Source organism: Chrysemys picta, chromosome 12 (assembly GCF_011386835.1).
Source record: "Chrysemys picta bellii isolate R12L10 chromosome 12, ASM1138683v2, whole genome shotgun sequence".
NCBI classification, from domain to species: domain Eukaryota; kingdom Metazoa; phylum Chordata; order Testudines; family Emydidae; genus Chrysemys; species Chrysemys picta.
This window is the reverse complement of record NC_088802.1, coordinates 51,141,974-51,167,238: the sequence shown is the minus strand read 5'-3', so window position 1 is coordinate 51,167,238 and position 25,265 is coordinate 51,141,974. Positions and strand designations below refer to the sequence as shown.

Below are 25,265 nucleotides of genomic sequence, written 5' to 3'. Positions count from 1 at the left end.
TGTCTGCACCATGTAGTCTGTGGGCACCATATCTGGAGGCTTGTGTGTTTTTGCAGGAAAATGTTTTGTACAAGACATTACCCCTTTGGGAACAACCCCACCCCTCTGTCCCCCAAAAAATCTGGCCAGGGAGGGTGGCTATACTAAATCACATTGGCTAACTAGCATCAGTGACTCTTCAGACCAGCCCAGCAACTACCTGGGACTAGCCTTTGGCGGGAGTTTGTTGGAGAGGAGAGTCAGTTCACCAGCCAAAGACACAAGAAAGCGGTCCTGGCATAACTTGAAGCTGCATTCAAACTGATACTGTTAAACTGCGGAAGACGCACTTACTTCAGTATGAGCAGCTTCTTTTGATTGAGTTAAACCTGTTCTTAACAGCCTTCTTAAGCTAACCCAATATAAGCCACTCTTAGAGAGTCTTACTTTGGTATGTCTATAAATCAGAGGTGCACCTGCAGCCTGGGTAGGCAACCCCGTGCTAGCTCTGCTGGTACTAGCATAGCTAAAAATAACGGTGAGCATACAGCAATGTGAGGTGTACACATCCACTGGGTCCCTAGGTACATACTGGTATCGATAACCCACACTGCCCATGTCTTCACTGCTATAGTTAACCAGGATAGCTAAATTAAAGCTAGCATACATAGGCCGACCTGAGCTGCAAGCACAGCTTTGAAGGCAGTGCAGGCAAAGATGGCTGGTTCTGTCATTAGGACACTAGCCTAGGACTTGGGAAGGTCCAGTCCCTGCTGTGCCAGACATCCCGTGTGATCTGAGACAAGTCACGTGACCCCTAAATACCATTAAAAATCTGGCTCTTGTCAGTGCACTTCCCACAGTGGTGGGAGGAGGTAAAGCTTGTATGGCACCCAGCTACCAGTTTAATTAGATTGCCTTAAATTCACCCATTAAGTTAGAGCAGCACAACTTTCTCATGTAGACAGCCCTTGCTCATGCTGGTCTCTCATTTCATGGGCACATTTGTGGCTAGGTTCTCTGGCCCCTGGGACAAGTTCAAAACAAGGTTTCTGAACAAGTCAAGGTAGCTGAACACTTTCAAAGTGTCACATTAAGGTGGTGTCTAATGATCTCCACATCCCACTTATAATTGAAACAGAAGAGTATTCACTTTTCATTCATTTTTAAAAGACTATTCAAATACCCTTTCATCTCTGCTAAACAGCCTGCCATGTATTTGAAGCCATTTTATTTTTTGTTTCTACAGACATCCGGGAAAGAAAAAACAGAGGTGAGTATTTTGGAACATTGATAAAAAGATGCAAAGGCTCGTATGGCAGTGAATGACTTCAAGCAGCCTCAAACACATTTATCTTCCCAAGAAGAATTAGGCACAGTGTGACTCATTTTAATAGCAGAAGAAAAATAATATTACTGTGCAGTGCTTAAGTTCCTAACTTTTGATGATAGAATGGGGAAGGAAAAAAAAAACACACCTTTCTTCCCCCATGTTGCTGAAGTCTCCCTACCCATCCGTTATGTCCAGCTTATCAATTAAGATGAACCCCATGAATTTCAAAAGGTGTTTAATATAAAAGACACCATGCATTTAAATGTGCAAGAGCGCCTGCAGCTTTTTTATTTTTTAACTGAAGGATTCAGTTCTTAGTTCTGTGTACTCGGTATGAAGTTGAGCCCTTTGATAGAAGTTTTACTGATGTTTTAAATGAAGTCTTTTCATACACACAAAACAACCCAGATACTTTAAACTACATGGAAAAAAAAAAAAAAAAGAGGGTGGGGGAAAAAGCAATAGGTGCCACAGGTGTATCAAAAAGAAAAAGATTAGGCTTCAGTTACTAGCACAACGGGCCAAAGGCATTCCCATGATCACTCTTCAAGAGCTACTTGCATGAGACTTGGAGGCTTGTCGGTGATTGCTTGGAGTCAGATTCATCCTTGGTGTAACGCTACTGAAACCAATAACTTCCACCAGGGATGAATAGGGCCTAATGAGGCTTGTTCATCCCTAAAACAAGTTTCTGCACCATAACATGAGAGAAGAGGAGCTTGTGGTTAAAGCATCAGACTGGCACTCAGGTAATCTGGATTCAATTCTTGGCTCTGTCAGAGACTTCTTGTGGGACCTTGGGACAACTCCCGTGGGCTCCTAAATCACTGAGTGAAAAGTGAAAAAAAAAGTGGGATTTAGGCAATGAGATTTACTACCTCAGTGGTTTGAGCACTGGCTTGCTAAACCCAGGGTTGAGAGTTCAATCCTTGAGGGGGCCATTTAGGGAGCTGGGGCAAAAAAATAGTTGGGAAATTAGTCCTGCTTTGAGCAGGTTGGACTAGATGACCTCCTAAGGTCCCTTCCAACCCTGATCTTCTATACCTGGAGGAGGATTAAGTTACAGCAATCTAAGGCCACTTTCCTCCTGAATGAGACATCTACATAGGGGATTAATAGGCTTTGATTGACGCAGGTTGACTTCACACCTTTAGTTAATTCGCCTTAACTTTCTGGAGCATCCTCCCCACTCCCCCGAGGCCTTGGCTACACTGGCGCTGTACAGCACTGCAACTTGTGTGTGAAAACGACCCCCCTGAGCGCAGCGAGTACAGCGCTGTAAAGGGCCAGTGTAATCAGTGCCTGCAGCGCTGCACGCTCACTCGCAGCGCTGCAAGCTATTCCCCTCAGAGAGGTGGAGTACTGGAGAGCTCTCGCAGCGCTGGGAAGTCCTGAGTGTAGCCAAGGCCTTAGACTCCTAAGTACTCAAGTTACTTTTGAAACTGGGACTTAAGGTTGTGTGTGAGAAAATTTTAGCCCTTACTGTGTCTCATAAGAGTAATAGTTCCTCTCCCTGACTCTTTGTCCGTCTTGTCTATTTAGATTATGGGCTGTCCCTGGCCTGGATAGCTTGCAAACACAATGGGGACCAGAGCTCAGTCCGGGCCTTGAGGTACTACCATCATTCAAAACCATAAACCTAAGACATTAAAAACCAGACCATATTAATTTGAAAAATATAAAATTTTAATAAAGGCTACATCTCTTAATTACAATAATTATTGTACCAAGTAATTTTCTTTAAATGAAACTCTTTATAATGCATAATTTACAGTATAAGTAGAACAAAATGCCATGGCAAAAGTCATGAGTACAGGACTTGTAATAAAAGGCATAAAATATATTTATACATAAACCCCTTAAACAAACAAGGGAAAGCTTGAACCCTGAATATAGGGCAACACATGGCAAAGTAACACCATGCCGGCACAGGTACTGTACTGAATAAATTTTCAAACACTAGAGATAGTGTATTATTATTTTTTCCACCATACATTTTCTACAATATATACAGACGTATTATACAAAGTAGCAATGGCAAACAGAATGCACAGATTAAGTTAATCAACACAAAACCCAAATGTAGAAATGCAAGGTCTTTCTTGGAAAAGGGTTGCTTTGTCCCAACACACGCACACCCACTCACACACACACTCATGCACGCACACCCACTCACACAAGGAAGCTTTTCAAAGTGTTGCAAGGAGCTTCACCCACAACTCCCATTGGCTTGAATGGGTGTCATGTAGGTAAGACCAAAAAACGCATCGGAAAATTCACCCTGTCATATATGAATGTAGTTTAAATACAAGATGTGCTAACATTGAAGTAGAATTACCAACAAAATAAAAGGCTAGCTAGCTATGTGGAATACACATCTGGGTTTTAACCTGGCTTTTGCAATGTGTCCTTTTGGTGTGTTAACAATGTAAATGAAAACTGGCTTCTCTTACGGCCCTCCTCCTCGGTTTGGGATTGGCTATAGTCTGCCTTGCGAAAGATAGGCACTGGACAGAACATGGAGTCCCACACAATGAGAGCAACAAAAAGAAAAAGCCTCACCACCCAGGGACAGAAACCAATTGCTGTTCCTATATTGCATCTAACATATTTAACACTTAAAGACCTTTATTACACATTAGAGCAGCTTAGATTAAAATGCACCAATCTCTAAATGAGTGAATGGCAGGACCATTTTTTTAAAATTATTATTTCTTTAGAAAAGAATTTTATCTTCATTTGGAGAAATATTGGGCACAGCATAATTCCCCCACCCCCACCCCAATCCCTTTAAAGTGGTAGAAATTATTAATGCACTCCTAGAGCTGAACTCCCAAGTTGTAGCTTGTGGGACATAAAAAATAACCCCTTCAACTCTTTCCCCCTTTCCCCCCACAACCCCTCTTTTCACCATTGTTAAAGCAGCATATCCATAAACTGGACTTAAGGGAAAACAGACTGTTCAATAAATATCAATAAGGATTACTGGTAAGGTAAGCTATACACAGTTTCTCTTAGTCCATAGATTTCAGATCCCCAGGAAGTCATATATTATGTATGGAAGTCTCTCAAACATGGTCTGCATCTTCAATAGCCAACAGTGGTCATGTTTTTAATAAATAGTTCAGGGTTGTTGTTTTTTTTAATCATCTCAGTACCCAACTCATGAATAATAAATGCCATTTTTTTTTCTCTAAGGCTAATTTGGCAAAGTCTTCATAGGCCTCACTTTCTTCTTCATTGGTTCAAAACTTTCCTTCAAAGTTTTTGTTGTTGTTGCGTGTCCAAAGACATCTTTAGCTTAGGTTGCGTTAAAGAAACACAGATGCCATCAATCAATCCTCTCTACTTTCCCAAGAATCCTTCCTTCATACATGGGCAGAATTGTGTCGTCTTCCCAAATTTCTTCAAAAACTGCACCACAGTCAAATTCGTCGCTTGCTTTTTTGAAATAATACCTGAGGGAGAAGAGGGGGGAGGAAGCAGTTTAAATAATGAAGTGTTACTTTACAATTCTTTTTAGATAACAGCAGCAAACCTTTCCAACAAAGGGTCCAATTCTCCTTTCACATGAGCGTAACAAGATAACCAAGAAAGTCCAATACCATTAAAATCCTCCATAACTCACAAGTGATCTGTTTGCATGCATCTGCCAATATTCGATTTAGAATGGATGCAACTACAGCCAGCCCAAGCAGCGTTTGAGGAACAAGAGCAAAGGAATGGAGTATACTACTTAATAAAATAGGGCACCTCAGGGACAGTGCCTTGAACAAGTTATACATGTTGGCAGCAGATATTTTCAACAGGAGAAAATAAAAAGCAGAGCAAACTCGGGCCAAACATCTTACTTAACAAAATAAAAAACTAGTTTTTGTTCTCCTTTCTTTCATGCATAAATTCTGGAGCACAATATGGCATTGAGAAGCTTTTATTAAAAAAGGCTCTTTAGGAAAAAAAAAAAACAAAAAAAACAGTAACTCAAAGTCGGTCACATGCTTTCTGCAAAACAAGACTAAGTATCAGAGGGTCCTGTGGCACCTTTGAGACTAACAGAAGTACTGGGAGCATAAGCTTTCGTGGGTAAGAACCTCACTTCTTCAGATGCAAGTAATGGAAATCTCCAGAGGCAGGTATATATCAGTGTGGAGATAACGAGGTTAGTTCAATCAGGGAGGGTGAGGTGCTCTGCTAGCAGTTGAGGTGTGAACACCAAGGGAGGAGAAACTGTTTCTGTAGTTGGATAGCCATTCACAGTCTTTGTTTAATCCTGATCTGATGGTGTCAAATTTGCAAATGAACTGGAGCTCAGCAGTTTCTGACCAACACCTACAAGATCTTCACCTAGCATTCTCAAAACTACGATACCCACACAAGGAAATAAAGAAACAAATCAACAGAGCCAGACGTGTACCCAGAAGCCTCCTGCTACAAGACATGCCCAGAAGAGAAACCAACAGAACTCCACTGGCCATCACCTACAGTCCTCAGCTTAAACCTCTCCAACGCATCATCAGTGATCTACAACCCATCCTGGACAATGATCCCTCACTTTCACAGACCTTGGGAGGCAGGCCAGTCCTCGCCCACAGACAACCTGCCAACCTTAAGCATATTCTCACCAGCAACCACGCACCGCACCATAACAACTCTAACTCAGGAACCAACCCATGCAACAAACCTCGATGCCAACTCTGCCCACATATCTACACCAGCAACACCATCACTGGACCTAACCAGATCAGCTACAACATCACCGGCTCATTCACCTGCACGTCCACCAATGTTATATATGCCATCATATGCCAGCAATGCCCCTCTGCTATGTACATTGGCCAAACTGGACAGTCACTACGCAAGAGGATAAATGGACACAAGTCAGATATCAGGAATGGCAATATACAAAAACCTGTAGGAGAACACTTCAACCTCCCTGGCCACACAATAGCAGATGTAAAGGTTGCCATCTTACAGCAAAAAAACTTCAGGACCAGACTCCAAAGAGAAACTGCTGAGCTCCAGTTCATTTGCAAATTTGACACCATCAGATCAGGATTAAACAAAGACTGTGAATGGCTATCCAACTACAGAAACAGTTTCTCCTCCCTTGGTGTTCACACCTCAACTGCTAGCAGAGCACCTCACCCTCCCTGATTGAACTAACCTCGTTATCTCCACACTGATATATACCTGCCTCTGGAGATTTCCATTACTTGCATCTGAAGAAGTGAGGTTCTTACCCACGAAAGCTTATGCTCCCAGTACTTCTGTTAGTCTCAAAGGTGCCACAGGACCCTCTGTTGCTTTTTACAGATTCAGACTAACACGGCTACCCCTCTGATACTTGACACCATGCAAGGCACTGCATTTAGCCGTATGGAATGGAAATCTATCAACCTCATGAAGAAACTTGCACAAATACAGACAGATATCATCTTCCTTTCCAAATGCAAACGGATGGACATCATACCAAATGGACTGAAGGTGAAAAATCCATTGCTATCTACATACTGCACAGACCACAGTGAGAGATTATGCCATACGTTATCAAAGAAACTGAGGAACCACCTGATCAGCATCCTATACAGCAAACAGAAAAACATCAAGAAAGAGCTCTCCAACCTGGAGACTCTCATAAATAACCAACCCTCCACACAAACGGACTTTACTAAAATAAGACAGGAGATCTACATTACACACTTCACCTCTCTACAAAGGAAAAAGGACCGTAAGCTGTCTAAAATCCTACCTGCCACATGGGGCCACAACAGGGGTACCCCTAACTCACCCAGCAATATCGTCAATTTATCCAGCTACACACTCAACCCAGCAGAAGAGTCTGTCCTATCTCGGGGACTCTCCTTTTGCCCCAGCACCCCCACGAACATGATACAGTTCTGTGGTGATCTGGAAGCCTACTTTCGCCGCCTCCGACTCAAAGAATACTTTCATGATAACACTGAACAGCGCACTGATACACAGATACCCTCCCACCAACAACACAGGAAGAAGAACTCCACATGGACTCCTCCTGAGGGTCGAAATGACAGTCTGGACCTATACATAGAATGCTTCCGCCGACGTGCACAGGCAGAAATTGTGGAAAAACAACATCGCTTGCCTCATAACCTAAGTCGTGCAGAACGCAATGCCATCCACAGCCTCAGAAACCACGCTGACATTATCATCAAAGAAGCTGATAAAGGAGGTGCTGTTGTCATCATGAACAGGTCTGACTACCAGAAGGAGGCTGCCAGACAACTCTCCAATACCCAATTCTACAGGCCGCTTTCCTCAGATCCCACTGAGGAATACACTAAGAAACTACACCATCTACTCAGGACACTCCCTACACTAACACAGGAACAAATCAACATACCCTTAGAGCCCCGACCGGGGTTATTCTATCTACTACCTAAGATCCACAAACCTGGAAATCCTGGACGCCCCATCATCTCGGGCATTGGCACTCTCACTGAAGGACTGTCTGGATATGTGGACTCCCTACTCAGACCCTACGCCACCAGCACTCCCAGCTACCTCCGTGACACCACAGATTTCCTGAGGAAACTACAATGCATTGGTGACCTCCCAGAAAACACCATCCTAGCCACCATGGATGTAGAGGCTCTCTACACAAACATCCCACATACAGATGGAATACAAGCTGTCAGGAACAGTATCCCTGATGATGACACAGCACAACTTACTGCTGAGCTCTGTGACTTTATCCTCACGCACAATTATTTCAAATTTGGTGACAATATATACCTCCAGACCAGTGGCACCGCTATGGGCACCCGCATGGCCCCACAATATGCCAACATTTTTATGGCTGACCTGGAACAACGCTTCCTCAGCTCCCGTCCACTCATGCCCCTTCTCTACCTACGCTATATTGATGACATCTTCATCATCTGGACCCATGGGAAGGAGGCCCTGGAAGAATTCCACCATGCTTTCAACAGCTTCCACCCCACCATCAACCTCAGCCTGGACCAATCTACACGGGAGGTCCACTTCCTGGACACCACCGTACAAATAAGCGATGGCCACATTAAAACCACCCTATACCGAAAACCCACCGACCGCTACGCCTACCTTCATGCCTCCAGCTTCCACCCCGGTCACACCACACGATCCATCGTCTACAGCCAAGCACTGAGGTACAATCGCATCTGCTCCAACCCCTCAGACAGAGACCAACACCTACAAGATCTTCACCTAGCATTCTCAAAACTACGATACCCACACAAGGAAATAAAGAAACAAATCAACAGAGCCAGACGTGTACCCAGAAGCCTCCTGCTACAAGACATGCCCAGAAGAGAAACCAACAGAACTCCACTGGCCATCACCTACAGTCCTCAGCTTAAACCTCTCCAACGCATCATCAGTGATCTACAACCCATCCTGGACAATGATCCCTCACTTTCACAGACCTTGGGAGGCAGGCCAGTCCTCGCCCACAGACAACCTGCCAACCTTAAGCATATTCTCACCAGCAACCACGCACCGCACCATAACAACTCTAACTCAGGAACCAACCCATGCAACAAACCTCGATGCCAACTCTGCCCACATATCTACACCAGCAACACCATCACTGGACCTAACCAGATCAGCTACAACATCACCGGCTCATTCACCTGCACGTCCACCAATGTTATATATGCCATCATATGCCAGCAATGCCCCTCTGCTATGTACATTGGCCAAACTGGACAGTCACTACGCAAGAGGATAAATGGACACAAGTCAGATATCAGGAATGGCAATATACAAAAACCTGTAGGAGAACACTTCAACCTCCCTGGCCACACAATAGCAGATGTAAAGGTTGCCATCTTACAGCAAAAAAACTTCAGGACCAGACTCCAAAGAGAAACTGCTGAGCTCCAGTTCATTTGCAAATTTGACACCATCAGATCAGGATTAAACAAAGACTGTGAATGGCTATCCAACTACAGAAACAGTTTCTCCTCCCTTGGTGTTCACACCTCAACTGCTAGCAGAGCACCTCACCCTCCCTGATTGAACTAACCTCGTTATCTCCACACTGATATATACCTGCCTCTGGAGATTTCCATTACTTGCATCTGAAGAAGTGAGGTTCTTACCCACGAAAGCTTATGCTCCCAGTACTTCTGTTAGTCTCAAAGGTGCCACAGGACCCTCTGTTGCTTTTTACAGATTCAGACTAACACGGCTACCCCTCTGATACAAGACTAAGTATGTGGCACTTCTCCCTTAGTCCAGTTTGTGAAACAGGGTGCCTTGCATTTAACAAAATTAAAACCATGCATCCACAGATATGGCTGTGTTTGTTCTCGGATGCTTCCTACTGGTCGCATGCAAAGAGCAATCTTGGTCAAGCTTGCAATATTTGACACTGGAAGGTCAAGTAGAAGTGTCCTGCATTCCTTCTCTTTTGCTCTGGGTCGTTAGATCATGAAGCCAATGCTCACCCAGACAAAAAGTGCCCCCACCCCTCTTGTGTCAAACAGTAAGGACCCCTCTATTATCCCGAATTAGACCGTTCAGCTTCTTGATTAAAGGTTCCTTTTATCCCTTTTCTAGCATTCTTCCTTCTAAGGCTGCTTAATTGCATATGCACAAATGAAGGGCTTCCATTCAGAAGGTTAGCATTTAAGGAGCCTGCCCGTCTGCTACCACACACCTCCTCCAATCTGCCCTGCTCTCTCGCACTCTTTAAAAAGCACTTTGTGATCTGATCACCAGCAAAAGAAAATCCTCATCAGATAAGATTTAAAAAAAAAAAAAAAAAAAATCCCCTGCTCCATAATTTTCAAACAAGGTGTTGGAGGGTTAAAGGTCATAACTTTTATAGGAGGATTCCCCAAAATTTAACTTGGATTTTTCACTTTATTAAAAACATGGAGTGGGCTTTAGCAGTTTTAAAATAATGAGTTTGCTATAAAAATATTTAAAAACTAAACACCTAGTAACAAGAAGTTTTTAATTTATTTTTTAAGGCGAGCTAAATTAGGTAGGGAGAGAAGAGGGGCGAGTGAAACAGCTACATTTAGTCAAGGTACATTTACTTGGGTTTTTTTAAAGTCATTCCCAGTTGGACTGATGTACAGCATTGTGTTTTTAATGGTTCGGTCATGAAAATAGCTTATTTAAGTTCTTCATACAAGGTTTGAACCTACACTCACTAAAGTCAATGGCAAAGCTCCCACTGATTTTAATGGTGCAGGTCAGAGCTGTAATTCCATGAGCCAGTAAGCCCAAAACAAAACCAAAAGGCAAAAAAATGTGAATGAGTTTTAAGGACTTTCTCCCCGCTTTCCCCATCCCCACCCCCCTTTCAGAGAGCAGCCTGCTTTCCCAATAACTTCCCACAAACAAACTCTGCTGGGGTTTACAAAAAATGTTGTGTTTGTTTGAACACTGAATCTTTATTTAAGAAAACACACTATGACCTTTTACATAATTACAACCTTATTTCACAGAGAGAGAGAGAGAGAGAGAGAGAGAGAGAGAGAGAGAGAGAGAGAGAAGCAAAGCAATATCCTCCCGCACATCATCTTCAAACAAGTCGCTCGGCACTTATTTGCTCACAGAAATGGGCTTTCCATTCAAACATGTTTTATGTGGCAAGCTCTGCTTCTCCTTTTCCCCCCTGACATCTGGCACCAATAGAATCTAGCAGGCCTGGTGTTGCTGTTCTGTTTTGAACTGCTGCCATGTTAAGATTACCCGACACCACCCAGTTTGTGTGTGTGTGTGTGTGTGTGTGTGTGTGTGTGTGTGTGTGTGTGTGTGTGTGTGTGTGTGTGTGTGTGTGTGTGTGTGTGTGTGTGTGTGTTTTGTTAATGCCATCAGCATTAATTTTTTTATTTTATTTATTTATGTATTTAAGAAAAAGACTGAAACACAATGTGCTGGGTGAATATCCCACTGCATAGTCGGTCACCTGACTTTGGCATTGAAAAGGGAGCAATAATAGAGCTTTTAGGTACCCATGTTGCAAACTGATTCAATCAATAAAGAATTTTGAGAGTCGACCATTTATGCATGTCTTTGTGCATTAAATGAAAGGCAAAAGCTTCAAAGACATGCTTATTAAGTGTGCCTTAAAAAGAAATCAATGCCAGATGTGACCAAAGCAGTCTAGTTACTGCCTCCCCAGCACAGACAGACAGACACACACTCACTCTACTCTGGGTAGCACGGCCCTCTTCCCTGAAGGTCACCTGCAGTTTCACTCAAAGTCCAGCCAAAAGTCAAAGCTTAGATCAAAATGATTCCCTGGAGGTACACACATTTGTGTAATTAGTTTCACCTTGTGTCTGTGCAAGATAAAATACTGGGCACGTACCCAAGTTCCTTTTATAAATTTCTGTATTGTCTTTACCCAGGTGTAAAGGGGAGAGATCTAAGCAAAACATTGTTTCATCCTTGTCAGTCACTTAAAAACATTTTCTAAAGTAATTACAGTCTGACAAGGCACAAATAATTGCACCTGCAGGGGCTTTAGGGCCACAGAAGTTTTAATATCCTATTCAAGCACCCTAGCATCACAAGAAAGAATTTCATAGGAAACCGAATGAGATGTTCTGGAGGCACTAAATGACGGTTGAGAGAACAGGGTAATAGGAGAGACACCCTTTGCACTGCTTGGTTGCCAGTTCAGATCCAGCTCAAGTTGGTAGCAATTACAAGTTGTTGCCATCCAAAGGCAGTTGGGAGGGACGGGGGATATGGGGGTCTCAAACCCCAGCCCCACTGGACAAGCATCCACATAAAACAGAAAGCCACCAGGTGACTAGACTCTAGTGGACCTTTCAAAGCCAGTGAAGATTCACTGGTGGGACCACCTGGGGAAAGTTGTACTGTTTTGACATTTCTGTGACTTCTGTCTCCAGAGGGCGCCCTCTGGCACCTGGGAGGAGTGCCGAATTCAAAACAAAAATTTAAAAATACTTAAACCTGTCTGTTTCCTTTGTACAGATGAAAGAGCCTCGTCGACCGATAGGACATGGTCAGTTCATTACTGATCAGATCCGTTTGGCTAATACAGTAAAAAATAACTGAGGACAAAGCCACTGTAATTGGAATGAACATTACAAAAAGACAGCAAACAGGGGAAACTGGCTTCTAAGCAGCAGATACCAGACACAATCTTAGACCATTAGAATTCCTTATATTCATATGGGTGGCTATAAGGAGGAGCGGGAAGACAGGGGGGCGGGGTTTGTTTGTTTTTTTAAGTGTCATTCAATGGAATTCATCCTCCAAGGCTTGGTATTTCTAACTGAAAGGTGCTTAGAAACAGGCCAAGAGCATCTGCAGGAACTCAACTAGGTTGAAAACAAAATTCCTGAAAGCATCTCTCACATCCCCAACCCCAGAATGAACCTACCTTACTTATGTGGAGGCTCTGCCAAAGGAGGCCAAGTGCCTCACAAACATTAACGCCCCTGTGAGGCGGAGAAGTGCCATTATCCCCATTATAGATGGGGAATGGAGCCACCGATAGATTAAGCTCAAGGTCTGGCAGGAAGTCAGAGGTAGAGGGAACTGAACCTAGATCTCTCAGAGTCCCAGCCCAACCCCGTAACCACAAGAGCATCTTTCCTTTTTGTGGGAGTCAACATGTAGGCAATAGCTGCCCATGGCCAATCAGTGTTCTCTTATGCAATTCTTGGGGGACAGACATCAGGGGGGACATCAACCAAGCTCACTGACCCATGAGACAAGGCCAAGTGCAACAACATAGTACCCAAGTCTGTCTCTCTAAACCACCCTGGCTTTGGTGGGGGAGTAGAAAAAGGACAGAAGAGAGTTGAGTGAGCCAGTGCAGCCAACCTCCCAAAAAAGGTGCTGTAAGTTTTTACTTGTGGGCGGGTTTGTAGAAACATATTTGCTGGTTATTTTGGTTCATAGTCTCAGCAGACGAAAGAAACCACGAGATTCTTACCTATAATTTCCCTTTTTGCTCAGCTGCTCTTTAAAGTGCCCAAGTGTCAGGCTCTGGGCCTTTAACATCCTCCTGTAGGGTATTTCTTCTCCACAGAAAAAATAAGTGACGACCAAGTCACTGGACTGGGAGGCATGAACCACTGGGAGTTTCTTTGGCTCTTTGTGACTGCAACAAAAAACAAAGCATGTTTCTTATTTGGAAACAAAGACTTCACTGAAATCCAATATTTCTACTATAGACAATGGCAACCAGATTGATGCCAGAGGTTCGATTTGAAAGTCCGATGCAATGAAGGCAAACGTATGTGCCATGTTTGTACAGCACTTAACACGACAGGGTCCTGGCCCGCTTCTAGGTGCTGTGCTAATACAAATAATAAGAGGCTCATTCATAGATTCATAGATTATAGGACTGGAAGGGACCTCGAGAGGTCATCGAGTCCAGTCCCCTGCCCGCATGGCAGGACCAAATACTGTCTAGACCATCCCTGATAGACATTTATCTAATCTACTCTTAAATATCTCCAGAGACGAAGATTCCACAACCTCCCTAGGCAATTTGTTCCAGTGTTTAACCACCCTGACAGTTAGTCAGTTCATGAACTATGCCTCAGAGCACACCTGTGCAACAGGGAACTGTTCCCATTTTATGGATGAGGGACAGAGATCACATGGTCTGCTGAGGCTCAAACAGTAACCCCCAGTGGTTAGGGCTCTAACCATTATGCTAAACACATTCCCATTAAACCAAATTAACTATTTCATGTCTGGCCTTCAAAGGTCACAAAGATAACTCGCACCATTTTCATTCATACAAATTATATGGCAGAGAATAACAGTTTAATTATTTCGCTCCAGGTATACACTCGTTAAAGGGTGTTGCTGGAATTTCAAAGCCTGCCATTCAAAAAGTGCTCAAAGCACTAAGATGACTTGTCCCGAATGCACAGGACAAGTACTGTATTACTAAACCGAATTACTGTAGCCGTGAACAACCAGGCAAAAATAAGGTGGACCTTGTTACTTGAAATGAGGAACACTTCTTAAAGAATAATAAAAAATTACTATATTACAAAATAGCAACAGTGCAGTGAATGCCATGTAGCTAAATCCAGAACTACTTCTGAGGCAACGTATACTTGGCATGTCAAAAGGTCACCAAGTGTTAGTCCACAGTAATGTAGTCTTCCTAATTTGTTCTAAGTCTTTGTAGAGTGGCTTCAGAAAAAAAAGCTCCTAGCAAAGACAGCTGGTGGATTTAAGGTCAACCAATTAAAAATGAAAGACTCTAGTCAGGTGGCTTAGTCTGGACTTCAAACATTGCTCATTGCTTAAGATGAAGAGGGTAAAAAAGAAAACTTTAATTATTTAGGCCATTTTAGACCTCTCTGTAGCAGATTTCTTGTTAAAAGAACCATCCTGTAATTAGACTAATCCAATCTTTGTCCACTTTACAGGAATGCAAGTTAAAAAGAACCAGAAACAAGATTTGAAAATTTCTCTCTCTTTTTTTTTTTTTTAAGAAAGAGAACAAAAGTATGTTTGAAAGACTAAACGTCAGATATAAAAATGTCTATTTTCAAAGTGCCATCCATTTAATGCAAGTATAGTTAAAAGCCGTGGAAATACATGGAATGTATATATGTACATACTCTTCTGTAGTTAGACTTGCATTGCAAAAAGGGGCATTTCCCCCCTGAACAGAAGATGAGTGGTTTCGATCCCTCTGCTGATTTGAGGTTGAACATCTGAAGTTGGGGGATAAACAAACAAACAAAATTAAGTTAAAATACATCTTCTTAATTGAAGTCTTCTGTAGGCCATTAAGTTCCCTCTTTGCATCAAAACACAATCAAAAGGAAGAATTAAGAATGCTATGGACTAATTTACCCTTCCGTATCCAAATGCACGATAAACAACCTAATTCAACACATTGTGATAGTGAGAGGCAGAACGTGGAATTCAAACTATTGAGGACTGGGGGGAAACAAAACAAAACAAAAACAATTCATCTTCGGGGCTTAAGTTATATGTTTTGTGGCAATGCATCCCCTTTCTCACCTCCCATTACAAATCTGGACCTCTTCCTACAGTGGAAAGCAAGACTACATGCACATCACATAAAATTTCTAGCTACCTGGATGTCTACTGTTAGCTTGCTAAGTTCACCTGCCTGCCAGCCAGTAATGCCCCTTGGGAGATGGCGGGGAGCCTGCGGGAAGAAGGAAACAAGCAGCCTGAAATAAGGCTCCTCCTAAAGAAAGCCATATTGGTGATTCACACCCATTCCCTGCAGGGGGCGTCTGCCTATCAGCGAGAACTAATAAAATGAGGCACTCAGGGCTGGAAAAGTTAAGGAGACTTTTCACTCCCCCTCCCCGCCATTCCCCTTTGTAGTTACCTTTGTTTCTGAGGCTTGGACACTTCCGCTAGCCTGCGGCAGGCTTCCTCCAGTTGGGCGAGGGTGTTGGGCGGGGTCAGCGGGGGCATGGTGGGATCCTGGACGAAAGGGTGGGCAGGCTGTGCCCCACGTGAGTGATTGCTGTTCCCCCACAGGTGATGGCGGGCCGGGCGCTCACTGGGGATCCCTTTGGTGGACTCCAAATTGTAGGCCTTCTTTGTGCTTTGTGTGCTGGGGGGCGGAGTGGGGCAGGGGGGAGGAAGAGAAGAGGAAAGGAACCGGCTTATAAAAGCTGGAAAATATGACTTCAATAGCAGCTCCTATTCTGCTCGCTCCCTCCCCAAAGTCTGTCATAACATGAAAAGGGTTTACTGCCAAAAACATGACATTTTTGTGGTTTTTCTGGTTCTGCAGAATGGCTTTTATATTAAACCGGAGGAGCAAAGAGTCTCATTTGTTTTTAGCGATTGTAAAAATAGACAGCCTATGTAATATATAAATATTTACCGGGAGCGATATTGCTGTAGACAGCTGTATATTTACCTATGAGGCTTGTGCTTATTTTGTCTCTCACTCTCCAGCATCCACTGCCAGACGTTCTGTGACCGATCTGCTTCGCCCCCAGGTAGCTGGAGCCCGGGCATTGCGGATAGCCCTGCTTCCCCGGCCGGCAGGGCGACGCCATCTGTTACTTTGCCGTTCCTCTTCGTCAGCGTGCCGGGTTTGCTAAGGATAAGATACCAGGGGACAGGGTTCCCCGTCCCCAGCAGGCACCGTTAATATCCTGGGCTCGTGTCATGACCACACTTCCCAATGTTTTTAAGGGGCTAATTCCACCTGGTTTTCTAAATCAAGCCCACCTCCCTCTTACTGAAAAATAAACTCCTGTAACTTACCCAAACTGCTCCAGCGGAAGCTCCGTCCCTTTCGAGTGGCTCTTGCATTTCGAATAGCAGTTGGAGTCGCTGCCCCCAGGACAGAAGCACTGGACCCGCTGTGCTGCCTCGACTTCTATCTGCTCTTTAGTCTTGGGGATGGTGTGGTGGTGGATGTAGTGGTGGTGGACGTGCTTGGTGGTCTGCTTGGTGATAAATCCTTTACTGATGAGGGTGCAGGCAGCGGGCAATGCCGGGCTTGGCTGTGGCTTGCCTCCCAGGAGGCGGTCCGGGGAGCGGGAGCGGGGGCTGTGCCGCCCCATGCCAGGTGACTGGCAGCCGGGAGTCTTCAGCACTCGCGATAGATGGTCATCCAGGATTGCCTGCGGGTCCTCCTCGTAGCTGCCGGATGGCAGGAGAGTGAGCGAGTGTTGCTGATGCTGAGTGGTTGCTGCCTCCCGATTGGTCTGCGTGTTGGCAGGTAGCTCTGATCCCTCCTTCTCTTCTTCCTTGAAGGTGCAACATTAGTAAGAAATAAATAAAAAGCACAGTGCGCCACAGGAACAGGGGCTCTTCCCACTAGGCGAGCGGGGAAAGCAGAGCGTGCATTGCTGCTGGACAGCAGACACACCGGTACTGAGGACAGATCATTAAAGCATGCAAAATACAGCTTACAAAGAAAAGCGGTCTTCCATTACACTAAGTGCAGACAGGCTATGCCGCTCCCTCCCACCCCCCAAGAAAGATGTCGGATCAGCAGGCGCCAAGCACCACGCCGGCGCCGGAGGGGTTAATCCTCCTACCTCTTTGATTTGCTGTAGCCTCTCCTCCAGACTATCCATCGTTTCTTGCTCTTGCTTCAGCTTTTCCAACCGGGAGATCAGTTCAGCCGCGAAGGTAGCTGGTTCCACAGGGGTCATTTCCTTAGGAAGACGGTGGGTTCTCTACACAGAGCAGGGACAAAAGGGGTAAGTCATGTTTAGCAGGCAGTGCAAGCACTTTAGCTGGTGCACCATTTCTGGCCCCACTATGCTTGTTGTGTCTCCATGTTTGGATGAAGAGACTACCGCAAATCGCCTGCCCTGGATTTTTATGAGCTAGTGCTGTGGCCTCATGGAGTGACATCCTTCCCACTAGCGTTTGCCTTCGGCAGGAGCAGTTGGTCGCACTCCGAGGAACCCCGCTTGTTCTCTCTGTAGTACAACCAGCCCATCAGTAGCTACTCTGAAGTAGAAAATCTTCAAAGACTGTTGTCAAACATCAAATAAAAAAAAAAAAACCTCTGAGGTGGGAGGGAGAGCCTTTAACTGAAGGAATAAAGTGGAGTATAAACAGAAAGGAGTTGGAAATTAAAAAAAATAAGATGGGGGAGAAAAAGGGAGAAAAAAAAAAAGTCAAACAGTTGCAGATCAGAGAAGTGCTGGTAATTTATTTCCTGGCTACACACTGGGCACCTTTGAGGTAGTGTTGTCTCAACAGTGTCCTAGATCTCCCTCTCCCCCCCTCCCCCAATCTCTTTGTACAGAAAATGAAGAAAGCTGCTGCAGGCTAGTAGTGGTACACTGCTGAGCTTGGCTGCCTCAAGCAGATCTATCAAGGGAAAAAGGGAACATCTCCAAATCAAGTGCAGAATATAAAAAGGCAAACGAGAATTTCTGCCAAAAGAAGCAAACATGGGAGAAAAGAAAGGGAAACCACCCAGAGTTCTTCCTCCTCCTTCCTGTCATCTTCTCCCCCCAAACACACCCCACTCTTCGCCCTCACCCCTATCTTCCCCTCTGCCCCCCACCTTTTTTTTTTTTGAAGCAGAAAGCTGAACTGCCAACTCTTTCACGTACTACCCACCAGATGAGGCAGGGCCTCTCTCCGACAACCACTTAGCTCCAGAAATGATGTGAGGGTAGAAAAAGGCCACTCTGCTGGAAATTGTCACTCTTACACAAGCCAGCTCTATTCAGTCCCTGATCAAAGCACTGCCTTACAGAGAAAGTCGATTTGCACGCCCTGGGACAAAATAATCTAATTTACAAGCTCAGGCTACAGAACTTTCTTTATAGAAGGGGGTGAAGAACACCCTCCCTTCCAAAAAATAAAATCCCCATTCAATCCAACATACCCCCCCACACCACACACACACGCACACTCCAGAAACAGTATCTAAAATGTCTTGCTGCTTAAAAAAGAAGAAAGAGGAATTTTGGAATATTAATCTCAAGACAAGATATGTTTCTACTTGTCTGTGTAAACAGTTTATTCACTGCAAGAACCAGCAGCACCTTCCTGAAGTCTGCACTGAATCAACAAGTCAATGAGTTAGTTTTCAGGAGCAACACAACTAGAAGAACTGGATTTCCTCAAAACCAAGGCAGATAAAGTTGTTTTATTATTATTGTTAGAAGGCACATACTGGCTACCAATCTCTCTCTTCTGAGAAGCTAGTAAATCCTATTAACTGCCAACTGTGTTTTTGAAGTCTTGGGGCAGTACAGGAAAAGCAAAACACAACCCTCATCAGAGCACAGAAGCTGTGAAAGTGGTGGAGGGGGGAGGGGGAGAAGGTTAGATTTAGACAGTAAGGACCCACGCAGCCATGTTCACGTCTATACAATCAACCAGATGAGGTGCTCCCAGCTTGAACCCAGAAGGTGAGCTCTAGTCAACAATCCAGAGAAAGGCAAAAAACCTTACACAGAACCCAACCAGTGACCAAAGCAACCCTATGCAAGCAAACTTTTCAGGAGTGTTTTAAGCTGATGTTTGGGGTTTGTATGTTTACAGAATAAGCCCAAAGACCTCAAGCCAATGGAAGTAAGAATAATAAGCCAGGTCCTCTGGGTTTCTGTAGCTCTATTGACTCCAGCTGAAGAGCTGACCCATCTATTCGCTTCTCTTCTTGAAGCTGTCAATCTTTGCATTCAGAGACAAAAGGATGCAACGAGCTGATGAGAAGGAAGCCATTTTCCTCCCTTCCCTGTAAACCTGCAATGATTTCTCCCAGTTTCTTCCAGGGGTTGCAATGTCTAGCATTATTAGAGGGCCTTCTCTCCAGCCATTTTTCAGAGGACTCTGCATCAGACTTACCGGAAAATGAGGTAGAGAAACTTGACCATTGGCCTTAACGCTACGATGCATTTCCCTCTGGAGCTGCTTCTTGCTCCCAAATCTATACGGAGGGATTCCATCTCTGCAAACGGAAAGACAAGTCACAGTCAACCAGGATATCCTAGGCCTATTTATTTCAACTTAGTATGCTGCAAATCAATGGACCATTGCAAGTACTTTCCAAAACAGAAGACAGAATTCAAAATTATCTAATCATTTTACTGTTCCCAGCAAGCCCCCTCCATGTTCTTTGAAATAATCTAAACAGACTGAGGGGCCTGATTTTCAGAAGTCCTGAGCACTGAGGACTCCAACTGAAGTCAATAAGTCTATGGATGTTTAATGCCTCTGAAAAAAGAAACCAAGCCTTAGTCACTAGGCCTGGATGTTCAGTAGCTGAGCGAGAGCTGCAGAGCAAGCTCCGTCCCCCTTCGTGTAGGCATCTGAATGTGGATAGATCCCTGCTGAGTCCCACTGACTTCAACAGGGCTCTGCCCATACACAGCAGCTTACTGGACTGGGGCCTTCCATAATAGGTTTCACACACTCCTTACACTTGTTCTGTATGTCACTATAGACTGTAGGGGGCTGATAGGTCTAAAGCACTTCATAGATTGCCAACACTATGCAGATAAGATAAAATGATTGGTCACAAAGGGCTCCCCCCCCCCCAGGTGGGACCCAAGATGCCTTTTCTGCCTTCGAGGTTGTCATGCACAAGCCAGTAAAGTCACCACAAGGTGCAGCAACAGAACACAGGCTCCTAAAGCTATGGGACATCATTCTACTTCTTGGCTATGTCAGCCCATTGGGATAAAGCAATCAAACAAAAAAAACAAAAAAATCCCCAGACCAAGTGAGAAGAGCTATGAAAATTGCCATCAAGAGAGCAGAAGCAATAATTTTTCTCTAGCAATGAGATATGCTGTCATCTAGTCATGCAAAGATTTACCCACATAAGTATTAAGAACATAAGAACAGCCATACTGGATCAGACCAAAGGTCCATCTAGCCCAGTATCCTGTCTTCTGACAGTGGCCATTGCCAGGTGCTTCCGAGGGAATGAACAGAACAAGTAATCATCAAGTGATCCATCCCATATCGCCCATTCCCAGCTTTTGGGAAAGAGAGTTTAGGGACACTTCAGAGCATGGTTTTGCATCCTGGCTAATAGCCATTGATGGACCTATCCTCCATGAATAAATGAACTTTGAGCAGGGATAGTCCAGTGTTTGAAAAGCATGACTACTAATCATGAGTTCTAGTCTCAGATTTCCCATAAATTTGAGGCGCAACCATGGTCTTTGTGCTCCAGTCTCTCCACCCCCCACCCCAAATCCATACGAGATAATACAGCACCATGTTGGATAGGGAGGTAACACCTGAGTATTAATATTTGTAGAGTGCTCTGAAGTCCTTAGATGTAAGGACCTATAGAAGAGTAGAATATAAATTCCACTCACAGCCAGTGAAAAGACTATTATGCACTTCTCCCTTTCTGTACCATCTCCCCTCCCACACAACCCCTTTTTTCTTCCCCCCCCCACAAAAAAAAAAAAAAAACACACCCCTCACACCGCTCCCTCTCTCTCACACAAACCCCATTTTAAGATCCACCACCATTATGGTAGCATGGCACTTCCCACTCTCACAACAGTGGAAGGACTAAGGCCATGCGCATGCTTCAATGTTTGGGTGCCCAGCCTGAGACAATTTGAAGAGGCCAAATTTTCAGAAAGTGCCAAGCATCCACCCCCCAAGCGGCTAGGGGGGACATGGAGGAAAGCAGGCCCCCTTGTAGTGTCTTGAGTTGAGTACCCAAATGTTGAGGCGCACAACCCCTAGTCATCTGTGAAAGTCTTGCCCAAGTGCTTTCTAAGTTTCCATTACAAAGCAACTAATTCACAAGTGATACGGAGTAGCAAAGACTGAAGAAAAAGGTCAAACCAGTTTATTGTTTGAAACTTTGGAAAATCCAGACAGAACAGAGCATTGGTCAAGAGAAGAGATGTTTGGGGCAATGTTTAACAGAGTGGACAATCATCACTGGAGACATTGGCTATGTCACAAGCAAAGTGAGTTTAGGGTGCTCAGTTCAGTTCCTAATGAAAATCTGCCTTCAGTTCTGCCTCAGGTAGGTCTGCACAGAGCCCCATATGGGAACACACTCTGGAGAATCACGCATAGCATCTGTCTGCACTGTTTCGTACCACGACCGGGGTTATCAGTCATTATCGCAAGCACTAAACATTTATGCTCATGATGAAAGAAGGGGCAATAAAAGTATGAAAATATCTATTGAACTTGGCTTGGAGGCCCTGCCCCTCGCAACAACACATGAGTAGGGGTTGGATTGTAGCCAGGTTGAGCAGCAGTTATGGGGACAGAGGGGGAAGGAGGTCAATGCTCATCACGTGGATTGGGTGAGAGGGATTTTGTTCTTGGAGGGTTACCGAGGTGAGGATGTTTTAAATGAGACTGTCCATACAGAGGAATTAAAGACCCCCTGCATCTTTTCCACCAGAGTAAGACTGTCTGCTTTCGTATTACTTGACAGAAATTCCACATTATGTCAAGTATCCACCTGCCTGGGCTAGTACTGTACATAACACACACACTGAAGCCTGCACAAACACTAACCAAAATGCAACAGAATGGAAGGAGGAGAGGTGGGGTGAGGTAGAAGATAAGCCTGTCCTGCAACATCCCTGCCTGAAGCCCACGCATTCAGGGCTCCAGGGACTGAGAGGGGATAGCTGAGGGAGGGAACAGAACCACTGTCTATAGCATTGCTCCCCTCCAAAATCGGCAGAAATATACAACCTGAACAGCTCACCCCAGTCCTGCATATCTTGGCCACGGCATTCTGTGGCGGGGGCTAGAAGGACAGCTCTGCTGCCAGTCCCTTCCACGTCCGACGGATGCCTCCAAAACACTCCGTGCTCCAGCTTTGGGGACGACAGCCTTTAGAGGCCAGACCTTCAGCTCCAGCCATGGGGGCAGTAATGGAAAGCAAGCTGGAATTTACAGAGTTGCAGTGCTTCCCACGGGGATGTAGCTCCTACCAAACCGGGATGATTTGCCTCATAGTAAAAAAGGCATCTCTCCCCTATCAGCCACAAAAAGTGACTGTGGGACAGAACTTCCATCTCCATTTAGACGTGCCAGGTTTGGGTTGGTTTAAAGTTAACCACTTTCGTGTCCTGTAAGAATTTTGAGTCAGCACCATTTTCAGTCAATAAGCAGCCAGGATTTTCCAAGCATGGTACATTTGTTCTTTAAGAGCAGCCCAGGCAGCTGTTGGACAACTGACAACACTGGCTTGGAAACAAGCATACGAACACCTCTCCAGCCATGGTCAGGCTTATTCAGAGCTGCAATGAGATAGCTGCAGGTGGAAGACAACAAAGGGCTGGGGCGTGGGGTGTATATGTCATGGATAACTGCAGAAAAGGTACGGAAAAGATGACACCAACATGGGCTAGGGAGAAGGGGGCCCCGATTCTCTCTTCAATGCAGTTACACGAGTCAGGATCAGCTCCTTGCTCATACAGCTTGTAACAAGATACAGTTTTTAAAAAAAGAAAGACATTTCACTGAGATGAGAAGGTTACTTAGTAGCCTTGGGAGAATCAGGCCTTCTAAAGAAGGAAGAGACAATTTTGTAGTTGGTTTGATGTCTGCTTTTTAAATGTAGGCCTTCCACATAAAATGAGGAACAGGGGATGATGCCAGGTTTAAGGGGGAAACAAGAATGGGCAATCACTTATTACAGACAAGACATGCAGCTGGAGTTGGGAGTTTACAGCCAGCTTGGGTGCAATAAGAAAAAGATATTACAGAAAAATTTTAAGCTGAAATGTGTATAGGCCACAGTGACAACTAGAAAGTGCCTTTTATTGTAAAGGGTTAGGCTTTGCCAGATGTTATAGAGCATAGCACAGGATTACTATTTGGAGCGAAGAGGGGGTGTTGTGTTTTGTTTTTAAAAACAGAGTTCCTCAAATAGGTCATTTCAATATAACCTTCTTCTCTTTCTCCAGCAGTAAACATATGCACTCACATTTCTTGGCTACTAAAAGCTGTGGGCTGAAGAGCTACAGAGTTTAGGCACTAAACAGTATAGTTTAATTATAAACATTTCAGCTACCCAGTCTGGTGCTAAGCCAATCTCTTTCTGGGGGAAACACTAGTTTGAAATCTTCTTTCCAGTCAGCTGCCATTTAAACTGAGCCAATTATCTTAGCCTTTTGACTCAGATGTGCCTGACCTAACCTGAATGTAGTTTTACTGCTGCTTTGAAATATCAGACTCATGCGCATATGCATTCACTCCCATCTTCATTTGGCAACGGCTCTGAAACAAGCCTCTGATCTTGCCAACATCAAAAGCCTGGTTTGTAAGATAAGGTAATATTTGAAGTTCGCTCAGCAGCATTCCCCTGTGTCCAAAGTAAATCCATAAATAAGATATAAGCAAATAAAAAAAAAAATCCCCTTTCCTCTTCCCCCTCCCCCAATCAAGAAAGGGAAATTTGCATGATGCTTTGTGGCTATTACAAAATTAAATTTATACTTGACATTTAAAAAACTAAACTAAACACACACACACACACACACACACACAGAGTGTGTATTGTTTGGCAATTTTACCTATAGCTGCAATTCATTAGAAGATTTTTTTATAAAATTCATACCTCACTTTACTGGTATGACTGACAAAGGCTTTATGGGACAAATTCTGCTCTTCAGTTTACATCAGTATAAACAGGGAGTAACTCCACTAGGAGCTGATTTGCATTTACACTGGTTTAATAGTAAAAGCCTTGTGTGAAAGAGGGCGTGCTGCAAACTTGCAGCAAGAAAACACCAGGACACAGCTTGTGACAACGGTGGGAATCCACGCAGCAGAACTTTTTAGAAAGTTCTCAGAATCTCTAGCAAAGTCCATTTTCTACATAATCCAAGGCAGAGAAGAAAACTAATCCCAGACATTTTATGCATGTTGCATTACAATATTGGCAATAGCTGCTGACGTTTCTGTAGAGGCAGTTTTACTTACATCAGGCCTTAGCTATGGTAATTTTGCAAGTTTAACTGTTCTACCGCCACACGCGCGCGCGCACGCACACACGAAAAATAAAACACCTCACACACACCACCACTTCCAGTAGTTGGGCCATTCCCACCCCCGCAGAGTAAGTCTGGCTAGAGGGAGTCCTGCACTTTCAAAGATTCAGGGACTGGCTCAGTTTATAGCAGGAACTATTACTTTTCTAGGTTTGTCTCTTAACACCATGTAAACCTGCATTCTATTGAAATCCACACATGCCCTCTCTTCTCTCATTCTTCCCTGTCCCCACCCCCCACCCCCCAAAAATAAAAACCTTGAAGCTCCCAGCAGTTTAATCAGCCAAGCTTCCCCAAGCTCTTCACAGTCTGCACTGGCTATTGTTATGGCAGGAAAAAACAGCCAGGCTCCTTTCATGCACTGCTTTATGGGGAGCTCCTATTCACTTGTTCAAGTAAATTTCAAAGCGGCCTGCTACCCTCTTATCCCCTCTAAGCTCCCCTAGACTAACAATAGGCTGAAAGCGATTCAGTTAAGCCTTTCATCCACCATG

At 44.4% G+C, this 25,265-nt stretch overlaps 1 protein-coding gene across 5 annotated transcripts in view; it reads right to left on the bottom strand.

Moving 5' to 3' along the window:
* Nucleotides 1–2,976: 2,976 nt before the first annotated feature.
* The window catches only part of AXIN2 (axin 2), a 33,708-nt gene continuing 11,419 nt past the window's right edge, over nucleotides 2,977–25,265 (bottom strand). For all 5 annotated transcript variants that reach the window (XM_024104616.3, XM_065563662.1, XM_008167623.4 and 2 more), the window contains 8 exons: nucleotides 19,622–19,724; nucleotides 17,344–17,484; nucleotides 16,562–17,049; nucleotides 16,209–16,391; nucleotides 15,666–15,896; nucleotides 14,917–15,012; nucleotides 13,263–13,430; nucleotides 2,977–4,770 (listed from right to left, as the gene is read on the bottom strand). In XM_024104616.3, the coding sequence (XP_023960384.2) occupies nucleotides 4,644–4,770; nucleotides 13,263–13,430; nucleotides 14,917–15,012; nucleotides 15,666–15,896; nucleotides 16,209–16,391; nucleotides 16,562–17,049; nucleotides 17,344–17,484; nucleotides 19,622–19,724 (1,537 nt within the window). In that variant the 3' untranslated portion in view covers nucleotides 2,977–4,643. The remainder of the gene's footprint in view (nucleotides 4,771–13,262; nucleotides 13,431–14,916; nucleotides 15,013–15,665; nucleotides 15,897–16,208; nucleotides 16,392–16,561; nucleotides 17,050–17,343; nucleotides 17,485–19,621; nucleotides 19,725–25,265) is intronic.